General features: G+C 46.7%; 1 protein-coding gene across 5 annotated transcripts in view; it reads right to left on the reverse strand.

Moving 5' to 3' along the window:
- Positions 1-827: 827 nt before the first annotated feature.
- PSKH1 (protein serine kinase H1) overlaps positions 828-20,273 on the reverse strand; it is a 67,033-nt gene continuing 47,587 nt past the window's right edge. For all 5 annotated transcript variants that reach the window (XM_050922422.1, XM_050922420.1, XM_050922423.1 and 2 more), the window contains one exon: positions 828-6,614. In XM_050922422.1, the coding sequence (XP_050778379.1) occupies positions 6,297-6,614 (318 nt within the window). In that variant the 3' untranslated portion in view covers positions 828-6,296. The remainder of the gene's footprint in view (positions 6,615-20,273) is intronic.

Below are 20,273 nucleotides of genomic sequence, written 5' to 3' on the forward strand. Positions count from 1 at the left end.
ATTTTGCCCAGGGAATAGGGTGGAGAGCAGCAATTTGAGAGCTAGACCCAGGAGGACAATGTACTAGGTCACCAAGTGATTGCTTCCAGTCTCAGCCCGTTTACTCTCTGCTTTCTCCTCACATCCCGTGAGATTTCTGCCACAGGGCAGAACCAGCTGAATGCTGGGGGTCACTAGTAGGCAATGCAAGACTGAACATTTGTCCTATTCAGCCAGCTTCCTGCTTTTGTCCGTGTGAACATTTCTTTGCACCCATACGTGGCGAGTGGCTGCTCTTCAGACCTATACCCATAACCACATGAGGAGAAGGCAACATGTCATTCCCTAGGCACTACTCTCCTGCTTATAGGAGGCGCAACAATGCCATGTGACTTAGGTGACCAATCACACACCAAGGAGGACAGAGTCATAATTCAAAATGATCTGGACAAATTGGAGAAATGGTCTGAGGTAAACTGGATGAAGTTTAATAAAGACAAATGCAAAGTGCTCCACTTAGGAAGGAACATATCAGTTTCACACATACAGAATGGTAAGAGACGGTCTAGGAAGGAGTATGGCAGAAAGAGATCGAGGGGTCATAGTGGACCATAAGCTAAATATGAGTCAACAGTGTGATGCTGTTGCAAAAAAAGCAAATGTGATTCTGGGATGCATTAACAACTGTGTTGTGAGCAAGACACGAGAAGTCATTCTTCTGCTCTACTCTACGCTGGTTAGGCCTCAGTTGGAGTATTGTGTCCAGTTCTGGGCACCGCATTTCAAGAAAGCTATGGAGAAATTGGAGAGGATCCAGAGAAGAGCAACAAGAATGATTAAAGGTCTAGGGAACATGACCTATGAAGGAAGGCTGAAAGAATTGGGTTTGTTTAGTTTGGAAAAGAGAAGACTGAGAGGGGACATGATAGCAGTTTTCAGGTATCTAAAAGGGTGTCATAAGGAGAAGGGAGAAAACTTGTTCACCTTAGCCTCTAAGGATAGAGCAAGAAGCAATGAGCTTAAACTGCAGCAAGGCAGGTTTAGGTTGGACATTAGGAAAAAGTTCCTAACTGTCAGGGTGCTTAAACACTGGAATAAATTGCCTAGGGAGGTTGTGGAATCTCCATCTCTGGAGATATTTAAGAGTAGGTTAGATAAATGTCTGTCAGGGATGGTCTAGACAGTATTTGGTCCTGCCATGAGGGCAGGGGACTGGACTCGATGACCTCTCGAGGTCCCTTCCACTCCTAGAGTCTATGAATCTATGAATCTATAATGAATAGCAAAGCTGTCAAAGTGAAGTTTTCAAACAACCCGTTGGCTAAAATTCATTCCCACAAACAGTTTGCTGAGCAGTTACAGAAAGCACATTTGTAAAAAAAAAATCAACGATTTGGGAATGGAAGGGACAAATTCATCTGATTGTCCATCTGTACGAATAATCCAGCCACCTCTACTCACAGGGAAAAAGGCACAGTTGGGCAGAAAAACCTTTTCAGGTACAAAATGCAAACGCAACATTCACAAGCTAACGTTCTCCTGGCAGAGGTGGAAAGGGAGTCGAATGGCTCTCTGCCCTTCTCCCCCTGCATTAGCCTCTCAGATAACCAGCTAGCTACCTTCACTATTTGCATGACTCCACAAGCCTACCACCACCCTATGATAGCAAACACTGGCCCATACGTGGATAGAGGGAAAGGCTGGGGTGGCTATCAGAGACATCAAGTTGCATAATTGTAATGATTCTGCTCAGATATCTGAGGAGAGCCCAGTGGCAGACAGAAATACTCCAAACTAAAAGGTGTATCACAACTTCTGTGCCAATGGTTCAACCACGTGTGGCCAAGAATCGTTCCCCTGCCTCACCAGGCCAGCACGCTGCTCTGCTACGGACAACGTCCCGCCAGGGGACAGGCCACTGGGCAATATCATCTAGGCAGTTTCGCCAAAGGAATAAAAAAGGAGATGTGCTCACGCTGAAGACAGGAATTATTCAATGGCTCTGACAAGCTCTGTCTGATTTGATGAGGACACCCCCCCCACACACCACCTCACCAAGTCCCCTGCATACCAAACACGGAGACACCTCACTTGTAACTACAGTAACTCCTCATTTAACGTTGTCCCACTTTACGTTGTTTCAATGTCACGTCCCTGCTCAATTAGGGAACACGCTCGTTTAAAGTTGTGCAATGCTCGTGGTTTGGCTGCCTGCTTGTAAGATTCTGTGGAAGAGCAGCAACTTTACAAGGAAGCATTGCACAAGTCCCGCTTCTCCACCTCCTCCCCCTCCCTCCCAGAAAGTCCTAAGCGTGAAGTGTTGGGAGGGAGGGGCAGGAGCAGGGAAGCGCTGTCTCCCCACTCCTCCCAGAAAGTCCTAAGCTCCACCAAACAGCTGTTTAGCAGTGCTTAGGATTTTCTGGGAGGGTGGGAGAGGAGTGGAGACCTGGGGCTTCCCTGCTCCTCCTCCTCCCTCCCAGTACTTCACGCTTATGATTTTCTGGGAGAGTCAGGCAGGAGCGGGAAAGCGCTGCATCTCCGCTCCTCCTCCCAGAAAGTCCTAAGAGCCATCATACAGCTGTTTACGAAGTGCGGGGCCCAATTCGAACAGTTTTGATGGGGCCCCGGCAGGGATGACTATAAAAAAAACATGTAAAAAACCCACATGGGGCTTGTACTCACCGGGCGGTGCTCCAAGTCTTTGGCGGCACTGCGGCAGCAGATCCTTCACTTGCTCCAGGTCTTCAGTGGCACTGAAGGACCTGCTGCCGAGGTGCCGCCAAAGCTCCAGAGCAAGCGAAGGACCCACCGCCGAAGTGCCGCCGAAGACCCGGAGCACTGCCAGGTGAGTAAAAATTAAAAAGGCGCCTCTAGCCAGAGAAGAGATTCTTACTGGGCACGGGGCCCTCTTAGGCGTGAGGCCCAAAATGGGGGAATTGGTGGAATTGCCTTATAGCCAGCCTTGGGGAGGGATGTGGCATGCTCCGGAGAGGAGGTGGAGTAGCAGCGGGAAGAGGTGGGCCTGGAGCATTCCCAGCAAAATCCGAGCTTGTTCTCTGGGGAAGTTGCCACTTCTGTTGCAAAGGTGCTTCCTAGTGTCCTTGCCTGTAGCAGGCTGTGCCTTGTGGGGTAAGCCAGGGGCACGGTACAGTATACAGTGTAATGCCTTTTGTCTGCCCCCAAAAAATTACCTTGGAACCTAACCCCCCCCTTTTACATTAACTCTTATGAGACAATTGGATTCATTTAACATTGTTTCACTTAGAGTTGCATTTATTACAACATAAAGTGAGGAGTTACTGTATAAGGAAACAAAATGAGAAGAGCTCTCTCTCTCTGCAAGATGATATACTGCGATTTGCCACTAGGTGTCACTCTAACTTCAGTCATATTTCACTCAAATGCGGGGAGAGGGACAATTTTCACTTACTAAGCAGGAGATTTCTCTCTGGGTATAATGTGTCCCACAAAGCTCCCAGACAAGCGAGATGCAGAGCTCACCCAGGACACAGATACACAATCACTGCATTATTTATGAGATTATTCAATACCAGAGCAAGTGCCCCAACCTCACACTAGGCCAAATCTGAAGAATCCTAGTTAAGAGGGAAAAGAGGGAGACAGGTAAAATGCACACAGGGACTCCTAGGCAGATTGTGGGGCAATGGGGGCAGTGTTTAACCTGTGAAATCCACAAATGAGGAATTTCTGAAGGCAGAAACTCCTGCGTCTCAGGTCAGATGGAGAGAGTTGAGATGTCTGTGTGAAATATACAAAGGCAGAGAGTCCAGAGAGCACGCAAGGCAGAATTCCAGCAGAGCAGATCAAGGGCATGTGCACAGCTGCTCAAAAGCACAGCAGACTAACTGGCCTCATTAGCAGAACGATCTGCGACTGCAGCACATTTCCAGAGACAACCCAGCCCAAGCAACTTTTGTAACCTGCACTCAGCTAGTCGAATTCCTGACACTTGCCTCTCCTGGGGACTGGGAAGGCAAAGTAAACAAAACAAAACAAAACAAAGGACAGGAGATTGCCTGAGGTTCCAAGAGGAGCTTGGACTCCCTCTCCTTCCGGGAAATCTCCACCATCCTCTTCTTTGCTTACATATGGCTACTGCCTGGGCATAAGCATGTTAGAACTAAGAGGGGGTGACCCGCCCAACTGAAACCAAGAGGTGAAAGGCCAACACAACGATCTGCACTGCTCTTGTTGCATGTGCCCAAGAATACTCGGAGGTTTCCCACAGAAGAGACAAGGTTGCATCGGTGAGAACTGGAGCTCTGCTTACAAGAAGCCCAGAAGAAGTGTGGACACTAATCAAACCAGTGAGAGGTCAGTTGGCCTCAGGATCACAGCCTGCATCACAGATGCAAGGCCTAGGTCACACCATCATGCATGTCACTCACACACCCGAAAGTCAGACAGACCTTGTTAGCCTCAAGCTGAGTCACCAAGAACTGACTTTGTGCAGAGCTGATACGACCTCTATAAAAGCATTTTGTTTCCCAAAACGCATTAGGCCCTACATCTGCCATGAGTGACGTCACACGGGACATTTCCGGATGACGCATCCCATGATAACTCAATCGCCAAGGAGATGGGCTCTACGACTGCAGCATTCTGAAGAGTAATGGCTACCAACCCTGAGGGAAGACTCTCCAAGGTGAGACAGATGTTCCCGCAGGTTCTGGCTCAGTCAGGAACTGAGATGGGGAGGGAACACATTGGATTAGACCAGAAGTCAGTATGTGGCAATCTGCAGCTTCATTTATCCTACACAAGGGAAGAGAAAACCGTTGGAAGGGCTTGTGGGTAAGGCACCAATCTGGGACTCTGGAGATCAGTGTTTTATTGCCTCCTAGCCACAGGGAATGACACATCCTGCACAAGGTCACGGCAGAGATGACTCTGCCTTAAGTCCACGGAGGAAAACAAGGAGCCGAGTGACCCTGATGGAGCTCCTGGAGCAGTGATTCTCTAGGCCTGGCATGTATTACCAGGGCCGATGCTCCAGTAGGAAAGGCTCCCGTCCCAGTGTTAACAAGAAGTTTCTGTGGCAACATGACTGCCCCCATCCCACTCCCTTATGCACACCGTAACCTGCCATGAAGCTATCCCAAAGGCAGGCCTGGGGTGCCAAGCAGGCCAGGCGCTGGCAGAATCAGCGTGGGTGGCCAAATGGGAGGCAGTGGGTAATGGCTGGAGCAGTCACAGTTTTGGCCTGGTAACGTGGCACAGTTGGAACCATTCGTCTGTTGGGTCCATGGTGCAACACTAGGGTGAAGAATTCAAAAACCTCAAACCCAGCGGCAAGAAGGAACGCCAGCTCGCCTCTGAGGACGCCCAGATCACAGGGGCCCCTGCCAGCACCAACCTCTGCTTCCATTTATCCTCATGCTTTTTGCCTCAAAATATGTCCAAAGTGGCCTCTCCTGACACCGCTGCACCCGCCCTTTGTGCCTGCCCCAGCTGCTCCGCACTGGCTCACAAGCCTTACACTTCCCGAGACAGAGGAGATCTTCCTGAGTGCTAGCACAGGGGTGGGGGCCAGGGCTAGCCACGGGGTTCGCTTTAGAAAAGATGGTTTTAGGTGTCCTGCGAAGCGTTTTGCTCCTGCAGGTTTCGCATCCTCTCCCCTCCCCACAGTTAGGAACCTTCAGTCAGGGCAAAGGGGAAGTGGGACTGCAGACCATCTGCGCTCCAGGGCGCCAATACCTCAATCAATCCTTAACCAGCACGAGTAACCTGTGACGCTGTCACAGTCACCGGGGCCCTTGGGGGAAACCTCTCTGCTTCATGCTCCTTACTGAAGACTCCTGCCTGGCATTTCCTTCATGCAGCTGAAACACAGCAATCCCAACCCGAGCTGTGAGTGTGACTCCCACCGGCATCAATGGAGTCCAATATAAATACTGTCCAAGCGCGCAGCGGGACTTAACATTCTGGAATCAATAAATAACTAAAGGAAGCCAAACTCCTGGGCTGGGGAGGGGGCTCTTCTCTTCATGTGGCTCCCTAATTTGCTGATTACTTGAGGCCCTGAACTTTGACCTTCACTCTGGACCTGAATGAGCATAAGGAAGGCTTTCACTGCTCCACTTCCTGCATCAGGCTCCGAAACGCAGCCCACCCAAGTGAGGAGTGCCCACTGTTGGGGGCTTGGGAGCAAAGGTTCCATTTTCCACGAGCTTCGTGCACATGGAGGGTCACTCCTGCAGCAGAAGCCTGGGTGTTGCCCGCCGCGTGGGAGCGTTGCACACCTGCAGCACAGGAAGTGCACCTGGAAAGACAGCTGGCAGTTTCCTGTTGAGTTCTCAGCCATTGTATTGCTGCTGGTAACGCAGGTTGAGCTCCCGCAGCTCCCGTTCCCGCACCCGCCGCGACTTATTGGATTTGGTGGAGCGGCTGGAACGGGTGGACTGGGCCGATTTGGTGCTTTGGCAGCGAGAGGACGCCCTCTTGAGGAGGTTCTGAGAGATGGAGCGGTGCAGGTTCTTCATGGATGAGGAGGCTGCCATGCTGACTACCCAGGGGTGCTTTAAGGCTTGAAGAGCTGTCATCCTGTCACTGGGATCCACTGTGAGCAGGCGATCAATGAAGTCCTTGGCCAGATTGGACACGCTGGGCCAGGGCTGAAAAATTAAAAGCAAACGATGAGAAAACAATATTCGCCATGACTTTGTTAGACATGCAACACCCCTCTCTGCCCAAAGAGAGCCAGCCATGCTCCGCAGTGCCGGGCACTGATTTATTTCACTTGTAGGCATCCCCAGGGCACTTCCCTTCTCCCACTTCCCCTCACTCATCCATCCTCAAGTCCCAAAGTTATAACTAGTGCGGTGTCAGGCCACAGAGCGTAGGAGGCTTCCATCAGCCCCCACCAAATGACACTGCCAAATGGGCTACCGGTGTCCACTGCAGATCACCACTCCTCCTCCTCCTCCGCTGGACTCTGAGCCCCGAAGACTGAAGCACCTGCCAGATCCTGAACTCTGTTCCCCTGCCCTTACCAACACAACGCATACTTGGGCCCAGTTCTCAGGTGATGTGAATCACTACGACCCCAGTGGAGCTAGGGCAGAGGATGCGACCCTTTAGCAGTGGCAGTGCTCTGGGCTAGGGTCACAATCCTTTCAGTATGCCAGGGGGCACAATTTCTTTACAACTGACAAACGTACAATAGCCATCTGCTCTGATGTATCACTCTTCCAACAGACTCTCAGAAAAGCCTCCCACCATTCTGCAGAGTCCCCTGAAATTCATCTTCCCCACTTGACACAGCCCATTAATTAAATGTTCCTCAGCAGGGTCAGCTGAATTGTTTGTTGTGAACAACAAACAGCCTTTTTCCTGCCCACTGGCAGCGCGTGATTTCTAGAAACTTGTTCATTTTTCAGTTCTGGGGATAAATAATTTATCAGACCAAATTTCAGCCTATGAGCTGTTAATGAATAACCCATGGCAAGTATCTGCTTGAGTATTAGTAATGTGGACTTCACCATTTAAACCGTTTACAATTTAAAGCATGCACAATTGTTCCTATCCCCTGATTCCATGGCCTAGCCTTCATATACCACTGTGCTCCCACCTGAAGTTCTTTCAGTTGCTGCACAAAACAGACTGTGTTTGCTGATTAAACCAATATTGGTCACAGGCCGAAAACACGCCTCCTGGAACATAAACAGGTAGCACATGCGATTGGCTGTCAATGCACGTTCCCGTAACTCACTCTGCTCTTCTCATCAGTCGCGTAACTAAGAAATCTCAGGAGAGACTGACATAAATCAAAACTGAGGGGGTATTAATACTGCCTATGTTAGTGCGCGCTCTCTTTCTCACACCCCGCCATGCAATGTAAGGCTGAGGCAGGTTACCTCCAATTTCTTATGTACCAGTGATGTTATTACTTATTTCCCTAGATGTCACCTTCTAAAATGACAATTTCAAAATTAAAAATATTTGTTCATGTTTTTAAGAATAAACTTTTCTGATCGTACCCAAGACGCCCCAATCCCTGTCACACAAATGCCTGTTACTTTGAGTACGTTACTCTGGTTTGAATGTGTGTGAATGATAATACCTTTCAGGTCACTCAGATGTTTGTTTATTCAGATGCTGGACAGCTCCAGCAGGGAAATGACTCAGCTCCCTACCCACAGCTTTATTTCTGTGCCAAATGCCACTACGTGCCAGCAACCAGCCCCAAATGCACACTGGGGGCAAGACTGCACCTTTAGGCACAGCCCGGGGGGGAGAGGGGGAGAGGAACACGTAGCCTGCCCTGCTCCAGAAGGATTGTGACTTGGACACACCCTTGCCAAGAGTCACAATCCCTTTCCTGCTCCCCCCTCATGAAGAACATAGCTAGTGAACAGGAGCTGAGCTCCACATGAAATTCAAAGCCAAGACAAGGCAGGTCTTCAGCTGAGACCTAGTCTTACTCCCGTGCATGCATAAAACAGACAAGACTTCAGGCTATCTGTGATCTGAACACGTTACTGGGATTGACTATGTCTAGATGACAAAGTATGTCACTAATTAACTCAATATTAGCTGACAAATCATATACACATTCCAAAGATTGTGTTCTCAAGTCAACAGCTGATGCTGCAAATATGAGGAATTTTTGTAAAAAAACCCACATCCACTAAACATTGCAATTTGGAAGGAAAAGTGTGTAACCCAGTAAATAATCCAATACCCCGCCCCCTCCTTCCCAGGAACACATGAAAGTGCTGCCATGCAAGTTTACAGCAGCACAAACACATGCAGCTACTCTTGTTTGTAATGCTTTACGTTATGTATTCAGATTTCTGTGTGTGACAAAATATGGTAACAGCACAAAATGGACAATTTTGAAAATTCCTTGTGTGCTGGAAGGTTAAGGAGACAGATGGTGAAGGAGGAAGGAAAAAATCTGAGCAGAAGTCATGGCAGAAATCAGGTGGAGGAGGCAGTGTAGCCGACACATGATATGGGATAAAACTGAGATCTGCCGATTCCATCAACGCGATGGCAGATCTATGAAATCACAGGTTGTCTCTCTCTCCCCACCCCAGGGTTTTTGTTACTTTCATCACTGTAGTATTGTAAACAGTATGTGGTGAATAAATACACAGCAGCATTCAAGAAACACCGGGCCAGATCCCTAGCATGTGAGTAACGGAATGCGCTAGACAAGGATTCAGATACAGTCATCACAACTAGGCCAATGCACAGACATGTAACTACTTGGTGTTAATACGTCTATTAAACAATAAAAGTAAATGTAAAGTCTGCTAGATGACCAATGTATCTATCTTCTGCTTCTCGCTCTTTCCTTGTGCAGGAAAGAAGAACCCAGCTATTTGAAAATGTGGAGTCCACTTATTGCACACAGTCCGACAGAATGCTCTTTCTTGGGCAAAATGGTCAGAAAGATTTTAAATGTCCTGAAACTCCGTAGGCCTGTTATTTATCTCTGCCAAAAGCAATCCTCTCTCCCTCGCATGAAAGATACAAAGCCTTCAGATTATGGCTAACCTAAGTATTAGCTAATCAGAGAAACTAACAGAGATTTATAGAGAGTTTAAGGCCAGAAGGGATCACCAGAGGGCAAAGGATGATACAGCAGGGGGCTAGGCTGGAACTTGGGACACTTGGATTCAATTCCCTGTGTGACCTCAGGAGAGTGCCTAGAATGTCATACAGCCCATCTGCAGCTGCTTTTAGCAAGCATCTCCAACAGTCAGAGACTGGGAGAGCTCTGAGTTACTACACAGAATTATTTCCCTGGTGTCTGGCTGAAGGGTTTCACCCTCATGCTCAGGATATAACTGATCACCATATTTGGGGTCAGGAAGGAATTTTCACCCAGATCAAACTGGCAGAGAGACCTTAGGGGTTTTACCCCTTCCTCTGCAGCAGGAGGCATGGGTCACCTGCCGGTTTGAACTAATGTAAATGGTGGATTCGCTGTAACTTGAAGTCCGTAAATCATGATGTGAGGACGTCAGTAACTCAGCCAGCAGTTAGGGGTCTATTACAGGAGTGGGTGGGTGAGATTCTGTGGCCTGTGTTGTGCGGGAGGTCAGATTAGGCGATCATAATGGTCCCTTCTGGCCTTAAAGTCTATGAGTTTATTGGATGTAAAGTCATTGAACCTCAGGCCTCATCCCTGATTTGGTCTTCGTTTGCTCATCTGAAGCCACCAACTCTGGCTCCTACCACCAGAAGAGAAGACAAAATTTCATCCTACAACAGGCGCTTCCCCTCCAATCCTGCTTTTCAACCTGACCTGACACGGACCAGGGATTGCCTTGACATGCGCCAGGAGCAGCCATAACTCCAGCCGGTAGCAAACAATAAGAAAGAATTCATTTTAGCATTAGCTGGGTGGAGGGGGAGGAGACGACCACAAAATAATATCCACGTCATAGTCCATAAACCATGACATTTTGGGGGTTTGTCCAGGAGAGAAAAGGTTAAATAAAGCCATTTATTGTTCTTGTTCCATTTGGTCCCCAACTTAAGGGCCTCTAGGCACTGTCCAAGCACACAGAAGAGACTCCAACAGCTTGCAGTCTAGCTAGACAAGACAGACAAGGGTGGGAGAGAGAAAGGGTTCTTAGGCCCATTTTACCAATGGGAAATTAAGGCCCTGTCCACACACAGAAGTTGCACCGGTTTACCTACAGGCATGATGGAGACAGCAATAAGGCTACCTAGCAAATCCCCTCCCAAGCCTGGCATAGGGGGTTCCAGCATGCAAAGACTCCAGGCAGTTCTGCAGCCCACAGGGCCCTATGAGGATGGAGCCGTAACATAGGCTCCCAGGAAACTCTCTAGTTCCCAGAGCAGCCCAGGATCAGGAAGGCTAAAAATACAGCTAGTGTTACTTAAAAATGGGACAAAAATATAAAGGAGAAAAATCTCGGACTCCTGCACTGTGGTGAAAGTGTATGTAACATCAGAGTCGTCTAGGACTAGATTAACAGATGGCTGATTATTTAGATGCTGCCGCCACTGATTCCACAGATCCAATTAAAATTTTCTTGACTGATATCCCGGGAGGATTCCTTCCTTCCAGTCTCCCTTGGAAAAGGGGAGAATTTTTAAGCTTGTGTCATTTCTAAATGTAGGTCCCTGGTGAGATTCCAGCAGAGTTAAAATGGTAACTTTGCTAATGCTGGTTTATCACAAAGAATCTCCTGATGAGTATCTGGTACCTAATTCAGAGATGGGGAAAACCCCAGACCCTGTGCATATCCAGAAATCCTTTTGTCAGACACAATAGTTCTGTGTAGAATCCAAGCTCAAGTTTTGGGAAATTATCAATTCAACTGACAAAACCTCTGAACCAAGAGGCTGAAGCTGTGGTTGCTGATGAGCAACGGCTGGAAAGCACTATATTTAAAAACCCAAAAGAAGGACTCTCATCCAAGAAACCATCTTGACCAGTGGCAGTAGAACAATGTATATAGTGGGGGTACTAAAAGCCATTGAACAAAACCGTAAACCCTGTGTATGATGGAAACCCCTTCAACCCAGGGGGTGATGCCGCACGCCCAGCACTCCTAGTTCTAGCATCCCTGGTCTTGACTGACTGCTATAAAGACAATTTCTATTGTGAACCAAAGAATATTGTCTTCCTGATAAGAGAAACTTCCTTATATCAGCTGGACTCAAAATACCAAGAGACGATAACAGAAATGGTTGATTCATTTTACATTTAAGATTTACCTAGCACTCACAAAACTGAATCCACACTGAAATAGGAAGACACCTTGCATTTGCTTCTTGATATAGAAGCTCACAAGGTGAAAAGTTTGGAGCAACTGAAAAATGTAGGTCCTCAGGCAAATGACCGAGTCCTTCATTGGGACAGTTATTTTCCATGGGAATCTCGATTTGTTCTCTCTTGAATTCTTATGGATGACCAAATATATTCAGCAAAGAATCCTGTGGCACCTTATAGACTAACAGACGTTTTGGAGCATGAGCTTTCGTGGGTGCATCTGAAGAAGTGGGTATTCACCCACGAAAGCTCATGCTCCAAAACGTCTGTTAGTCTATAAGGTGCCACAGGATTCTTTGCTGCTCTTACAGATCCAGACTAACACGGCTACCCCTCTGATACAAATATATCCAGTAAGTTTATATGTTTTCCTTTCTCATTCCAAGATGGAGCATTTTTTCCTAGAACCTTTTGCCATAACACAGTTATAGTTAAAGACAAACACACCGTGTGCTCCAACTTAGGTCATGCATTGCAAACAACGTTGTGCTGATGCTAGGGACAGACATGTCTGACGCCACTCACTTTACTGAACTTATTATCAAATGTTAATGGACATGGAGATAAAAATATACCTGGTTTGTGGTTGCACCATTTCCCTGCAGTGTTGCGGGAAGGGAGAGTTGGTTAGTTTACAAAAAAAATCCCTCTTTATCTTTATCATCATTACCTATTTCAACGTCACTAGTAATTGTGATTCCTTATCATCTATCTTGGGACAGCTCTATTCCCTCTGGTGACTGGAGACCAAAAGTCAAGGAATCATATGACCTCAGTTTTGTTTGTTTCTCCTGGGGAATTTGTTCATATTCATGTACAGTAACTCCTCACTTAAAGTCGTACCGGTTAACGTTGTTTCGTTGCTGATCAGTTAGGGAACATGCTTGTTTAAAGTTGTGCAATGCTCCCTTCTAACGTTGTTTGGCAGCCATCTGCTTTGTCTACTGCTTGCAGGAAGAGCGGCCTGTTGCAGCTAGCTGGTGGGGGCTTGGAACCAGGGTAGACCGGCAGCCCCCCCTCAGCTCCCCGCACCCCTAAGTTTCCTGTGCTGCAGCCGCCTAGCAGGCTAGCAATCAGCAGTTCAGCTGTTCCTCCCCCCACTGCCACATGCTGCTCCTGCCCTCTGCCTTGGAGCTGCTCCCAGAGACTCCTGCTCACTGTGCAGGGAGGGTACGGGGGGCGCTAATATCAGGGTGTCCCCCTCCCCCGGTCCTGCACCCCGCTTACCCCTTCTCCATATAGAGCAGGGACGGGACAGGGAGGGAGGAAAACAGAGCGCTTGGGGCAGCAGCTGCTGTCTCAACTTCCTGATCCACTTAAAAAAACATTGCCCTTAGGAGTGGGTCAGCTTACTTAAAGGGGCAGTGCGCATCTCTCTCTCTCTCCCACACACAGTGTGTGTCTGTCTCTGTCTGCTATGTTGTCTCCCCTCCCCATTTGTGCTGCCTTGTGTGAGAGGCTACATTAACAACAATGTGTTAACCCTTGAAGGTTCAGCCAAGTGCTAGCTCACCATTTAGCAGAAAGGCATTTCCTGGGAAATAGCCCTCCCTCTTCCACCCCCTCAACCAAGCTTCACAGGCATCATAGCTGTGAACAGTACTAAACTGTTTGTTTAAAACATATACTGTGTGTATATCTATATAATATATAGTTTTTTGTCCGGTGAAAATTTCCTGAAACCTAACTCCCCCTATTTACATTAATTCTTATGGGGAAATTGGATTTGCTTAATATTGTTTCGCTTAAAGTCGCATTTTTCAGGAACAGAATGACAATGTTAAGCAAGGAGTTACTGTAAAGCCTTTTGACCTTAGTGAACACTGCCTGTTGCAGATATCATTGACAACAACAGGATTTTCATCCTCTCACTTTTAAATGGAGGCTTACAACCAATAAAGTTAATAGCCTCTGAAAATATTGCTCCCATCTTTTAAGCAAGCCGCTATAGTTCATCGCAAATACATCCATCGTGCTAAATCTTCAACAACTGTACCACACTTAAATCTATAAAGTGAGGGAAATCAATCACTAGTTGTTACACTTCACATAAGACTGGAGGGGCTCCGGCTTCCTGTGCATACAAGTTGTTTGCAGTGATGCTTTCTTGAACAGTTTCGTTTTGAGGCTCCTTCCATCCCCATGGCAAAGGCTAACTATTTTCTAAATCCCAATGTATTTTCGCTAGGTGGCCCCAGCAGGGCTTCCTGACTGAAAACTTTCTTGTCCGAGCCATTGCAATTCATGTGGACAGGCATTAACTAATTCCTCTTACCACTCAGTACTCCCCTTGTATCTTCCTCGGCATTTTTACCATTTTCACAAACTGTGATGGGAAGTAGAGAACAGAAGCCCACAAAGAGACTGTACAGCAGCGAAGAAGGAGGCCCCCAAGACCAGAGTTAAACACACAAGTACCTGGAGCTCACAGGTTGCCTGCCATATTCAAGCTGCCTCTTGCCATCTAAAGGCACATCTCTGGTCACCTGGCAGACAGATTTGCTCTGATCCCCAAGACAAGAGTCCTGGACATTGAAGAAGCACAGCCATCCTCCCTCCAGCTGGGAGGCTTTAATGGTAAGCCTTCCGCCCAACACCGGTTTGTCACATAGAACATAAGAACGGCCATACTGGGTCAGACCAATGGTCCATCAAGCCCAATATCCTGTCCTCTGACACTGGCCAACGGCAGGTGCCCCAAAGGGAATGAACAGATGGGTTATCATCAAGCGATCCATCCCGTCACCCAATCCCAGCTTCTGGCAAACAGAGGCCAGGGACACCATCCCTGCCCATCCTGGCTAATAGCCATTGATGGACCTGTCCTCCATGAATCTATCCAGCTCCCTTTTGAACCCTGTTACAGAATTGGCCTTCACAACACCCTCTAGCAAGGAGTTCCACAGGTTGACAATGCGTTGTGTGAAAAAATACTTTCTTGTGTTTGTTTTAAACCTGCTCCCTATTAATTTCATTTGGTGGCCCCTTGTTCTTATATTATGAGGAGGAACAAATAACACTTCCTTATTTACTTTCTCTATACCACTCATGATTTTATAGACCTCTATCATATCCCCCCTTAGTTGCCTCTTTTCCAAGCTGAAAAGTCCCAGTCTTATTAATCTCTCCTCATACAGAAGCTGTTCTATAGCCCTAATCATTTTTGTTGCCCTTTTCTGAACCTTTTCCAATTCCAATATGTCCTTTTTTAGATGGGGCGACCACATCAGCACACAGTATTCAAGGTGTGGGTGTACCATGGATTTATATAGAGGCAACATGAAATGTTCTGTCTTATTATTTATCCCTTTCTTGATGATTCCCAACATTCTGTTTGCTTTTTTGGCTGCCGCTGCACATTGAGCAGATGATTTCAGAGAACTATCCACAATGACTCCAAGATCTCCAGGACAGGTAAATTCAAAAACATATATTGAAGATGCATTTGGGCAATAAGGTTGGGGGTTGACATGTAGCAGACGCTTGCATGGATATAAAGCTTCAGGTCATGCATTGAGTGTCAATTCTCATGCAGGACTGTTAACAGTCACATGTCCATGTCACCTGGGGTGACCTAAGAGGTGTTCTGTTATTCAGGCGGGTTTAAACTCCAATGAATTATTCAAATTAAGAGGCATTGCCCAATGCAGAATGGGGGAACTAGGGATGTGTCTCAGAAGAACATATTCTAAAAAACAGGAACAAACATAAATTGGGTCAATTCATGTCATTTTTGAAGATGACATACCTGAACCTTTACCATTTCATTGAAGAACTCTGTAAACAACCTCACTCTTTGAATACGGAACTGGGACTAAAAAGGAGCCAAGCTCACCTGCAACAGAAGAGCCTGTTTCACCAAGCCAGTTAAATTAAACTGAACAAAAACAAACTCCAAACAAAAGCAAATTGGATTTTTTATCCTTCCAATTATTCTACTTCCATCACTAACAGGGAGTATGGAACACTCGTAATTAGAAATCTCTTCTGGTCAGCAAACACAAACCAGTTATTGATCTGTTTATGCTACTGGAGGTTTTACCTGCTGTACTGTACAGATCTTTGATTTTATTTAATTAAACTCCTTTCTTTAAAAAGAAATAAGAATATATACCGCTGAGGCCACAAGTGACATGAGTTTAGTATCTTCGCAGGTCCTACTCCCTGGAGAAGTCTGTTCATGAAGTTTGTTCATTTCACAGAAGTACCACACCAGTTGGCACGATATCAGTATCTGGTCAAGGGAGACCCTGGTGTTTTGCAGGTCAGGACTGAAGTGCCATGGCAGAACCGTGGGGAAAACTTGCATAACACAATCTTGTCACCATTCTGCCAGTCTCTGGACATTGCTATTAATCCTTCATTTCTGTGATCACTAAATTCAGCCACAAAAATCAAAGAAGTCTCCACGCAGCGGTTCTGGGGGCAATCAGGGGACAGGGAGCGGGGGGGGGGGAGAGAGGGAGGGTAGAAGGGGCAGGGGTCCCAGGGGGGGCAGCATCAGGGGACAGGGAGCGGGGAGGGGCTGGATGAGGCAGGAGTCCCAGGGGGGCCATAAGGGGGCAAGAAGCGGGGGGGGGTCAGATAAGGGGCCGAGCCAGGCCATGCCTGGCTGTTTGGTGAGGCACAAAAAGGCCATCCCCTCAGGCCGGAAAGTTTGCCGGCCCCTGGCCTAGGGGATGGTACACAGTGCTAGGAGGTCAGATTTCACCTAGTCCACTCACTGCTATTTATATTTGCAGGCATTTCAGAGCCCTTATATGGAAAGCATGAATGGCATCAAACCAGCCATATGTTAGCAAATGGAATCTGAAAATGGATCAGATCATGAAAAACTCCTTAACATTTTTCATTTTAAAATGCATTTTAACTCAAATTAACAGAGTTAGATGAAAATCCACAGAAAATTCAATATTTACAATATTATTTATTCAATATTTATATGCTGTAAATTTTGGGAAGCTACACTATATTGTTTAAACAAAACAAAGAAGTTAAATCTGTGCTTTAAGTGAGAAACCAGACCCAACCTTAATATAAAGGCAGGACCATGCCTCTATAGTAATAGTGAAGGCCAGTTAGGGTGACTATTTTTCTGCTTCAGCCACAGAAAGAGATGGACAAAACATGGTTGTTATGGCTCATTGTGGCTTCTTTTGTCTATTCTTGTGAAAAGATGGCCAAGTTTCCTTTGTGTAGCAAATCATGTACGTTTTTGCACAGGCGCGCGCGCACACACACACACACACCAGCTTCCCGTTTTAGATTATAGCAATAAGCCGGGCCAGCATGGGCACTTCTCAGGTGCATTACCTTGTGCTTTCAATCTCCAGAGAGCTCCTCAATAGACACTAATGCATACTCTGGCCTGGCTTATTGCTTTTCCACTGCGGAATGTCAGTCTACATTTCATTCCCTCAAAAAGGCTTTTTAAAACCAGTTCGAGGGTTGAGAAGGGTTTTATTCAATGCGTCCTTCCATTGTGAAAAACAAAAGAGCAGGAAAGAGATGTTAAATCCCTTTTACAATGTTCAGAATAGATCTATCTCATTTTCAGATTCAGAGCATCTTCAGAGTCCATCTCCTCCCACAAACCTAGCTGTAGTTATATTGTGTCCCACAGTTCAGGAAACACCCCAAACCTGGCCGCATTCGGGGGGATATGCCCCTCCACCTCACCATGCACTTGCATCGCACCAAATTCAAGCCAATGCTTTATTTCCAACAGTTAATGCCGATCATGCCACTCAAAAAGAAAACGCTCAAATTTATTTTTTCCCTGGCTTCAACAAACAGCAACTCTCTTTCAATCCAAACTGAAGCCAGAGCTAGCATAAATCTGATCAGACTTTCACGTGTGTAAAATAAAATGTTGATCTGCATTAACACAATCACAGATCACTTTATGTAGGTATTCATTTGCCACTTAGCACCACAATACCAGAGTCCTCCCACAAAATTAAACATACCTAAGAGAGCTGCTGCGGAAAGCCCTGGTCATGGAGGGAGAGGAGCTCACAAGTACACCCGCTACCCTGATATAACACGAATTTGGATAAAACGCGGTAAAGCAGTGCTCCGGGGCAGTGGGGCTGTGCACTCCAGCGGATCAAAGCAAGTTTGATATAACACAGTTTCACCTATAACACGATAAGATTTTTTGCCTCCCAAGAACAGCGTTATATCGAGGTAGAGGTGTAGCTAGGGTCAATCCCCTGGAGGGCTTTAACTAGCCGGCAGGGACCTTGAACATGATTTTATATTCAGCGCAGAGAGCAGTGCACTGGTGTGACGTGTTCGGGGCAACCATGGTGTGATAAGATTGGCTGCTGCATTTTGTGCCATTGGGTGTTGTATTTTGTATCACTCTGTTCAGCTCAGCAGCAAAACAAAGATGGTCAGTTTCTAATCCATGTTACGCTCACCTACTAGTCTAGCACTAAATTATTGTGGGTGGGCTCCTAATATTACAGGAGAAGCTTTACATCTAGCAACCAAACGATAAGCAACCAAACAGAAAATTTCCATGACAGTTTTTTAAAACATTTCTATTATATCCAGGTTTGGAAAACATTTTTAACTATCGTCAAGTCTGGAGCCTAGATTACTTGATGGTGCCGTCCCTTTATTTTTTTTAACGCAGATTTAGGATGTCACTAAACTCAAGTTTTACATTCAGTTCCAGCTACCCCTTACCCTTTCAAATAGCAAAGGGGACAGACATGGCTCTTCACGCAGGAGTGAGGGGAGCTCCATCATACTCTCCCGCCTTACTAGTAAAGCAGGCCAACTGCACCTTACAATGCCTGTTTGGATGCTCATTATTTGGATCCTAACCTGTCTCAGGATCAGACCTGGCACTTGGGACAAAGAAATAACCACACAGAAAATGTGATTTCATTTAGTTTGGCATCATACAGGCCAAAGATACAACATACAAAAAGGGGAGTAAGGAAGTTTCAAACTGCAGTTTGTGCTCTGAAAAGTGACTCTAAAATTGGCCACACCAGGATCCAGAAAGTCCAGACCAAACGTGCTCTAATTACAAGTGAGACAAGGGCCATCACCCCCCACCAGCCCTGCAAATTCAGCCTGGGGTGTGAGACTCTCACTGGAGACTCTCTCTCATGCCCACATGCTGCCCTCAGATGCATTTCTGCTACGCTTCCATCTTTCAGAGGATTTCAGAGATATACAGTCAATGTGAGCATTTCAATACATTAACAATTCTATCAGCACGTACAATCCAGCTCACCATATCTGCACTGACTCACTAACATGAAAAGAGCAGTACAAATATTTACATCCAGCAGACATCCGTCTTGCGAGAGGGGGGCTCTGCAGGTCTACTGGACGTGAATACCCATTTTACAGTTACTTTTCAAAAGAAAACTGCATTTTAACTGTAAAAATTAAAATGTGTTTGGCAGTTGATCTATAGATGACATGGATGGGGCATTTGCAAAATAAACAAATTAAAAATGTTCCTTACTCCACATTCTCTAGTGAGCCTGAACCCTGTAAAATCATTCCAGGGCCGAAGTCACTTTACTAGGCCTCAGATCACTGCACCAAAGAAACAGCAGAAAGAAAATAACTTTTCACATTTGAATTGTTTTAAAAGTTTCATTTTTGCTGCTCTGGTCCTGCTACCCTGCTCTGCCAGTGCATGTCAATCCTGCCCCACAGCACCCCTGCTACTTCAGAGTCCTGCTCTGCCAGTGAATCTCAATCCTGCCCCACAGTACTCCTGCTGCCCCGATCCTGCCACCTTGCTCTGCCAGTGCATGTCAATCCTGCCCCACAGCACCCCCTGCTGCCCCGGTCCTGCCATCCTGTGACAAAACGCTAGTGCTTCAGGCCAATTCATTACCTAGCCCACTGCAGCATGACAGGAGTGATCAGAATAGGGACCAGTTCAAAAAGCTTGGAAAAAAATGTTTCCAAATGAAAAGATGCAATGTGCTAAACTGTGCCACACAGATTCCCAAGCATTCAATAGTAATTTGATGATGCCGGGAGGAGGGAGGGATACACAATAGACCTTTAATAATCCACAGCCCTCTAAGTATGTGCAGCCATCTGGTGCGATGAACTCCTATAATCCAGATTTTTCAAATGGAAACAGTCAGCAGACGCTCCTTGCACAGGCACAGAGTATTCCAGCTAGAATCACACACCACTGCTCCAGACTCAACAGACCAGCACCCCACCCCTCCTGCAGCACTCTCCTAGCTGGGCTGCAGCCGGTCGGCACTGGGGAAAGGAAACATGTTAACACACACATTTCAGTGAACCTATTTTTTTACCACTGCTTAGAACCCAGTGTGGACAAATGGTTAAAAACATGTGAGCAGGTTGTGGTTAGCCCTAGGGGGCCTCTAGGTTTAAGCACCTCCCTACTCAAGTAACTCCATACCCGGACAAGGTTCAAGGGTAGGAATCCTGGAAACAGCTATACACATTTAATTCCCTAGAGACCAGATGCTGAGAAACAGAAGGCTAATGAGCTGGG

This window comes from Gopherus flavomarginatus, chromosome 14 (genome assembly GCF_025201925.1).
Source record: "Gopherus flavomarginatus isolate rGopFla2 chromosome 14, rGopFla2.mat.asm, whole genome shotgun sequence".
Lineage (NCBI taxonomy): Eukaryota > Metazoa > Chordata > Testudines > Testudinidae > Gopherus > Gopherus flavomarginatus.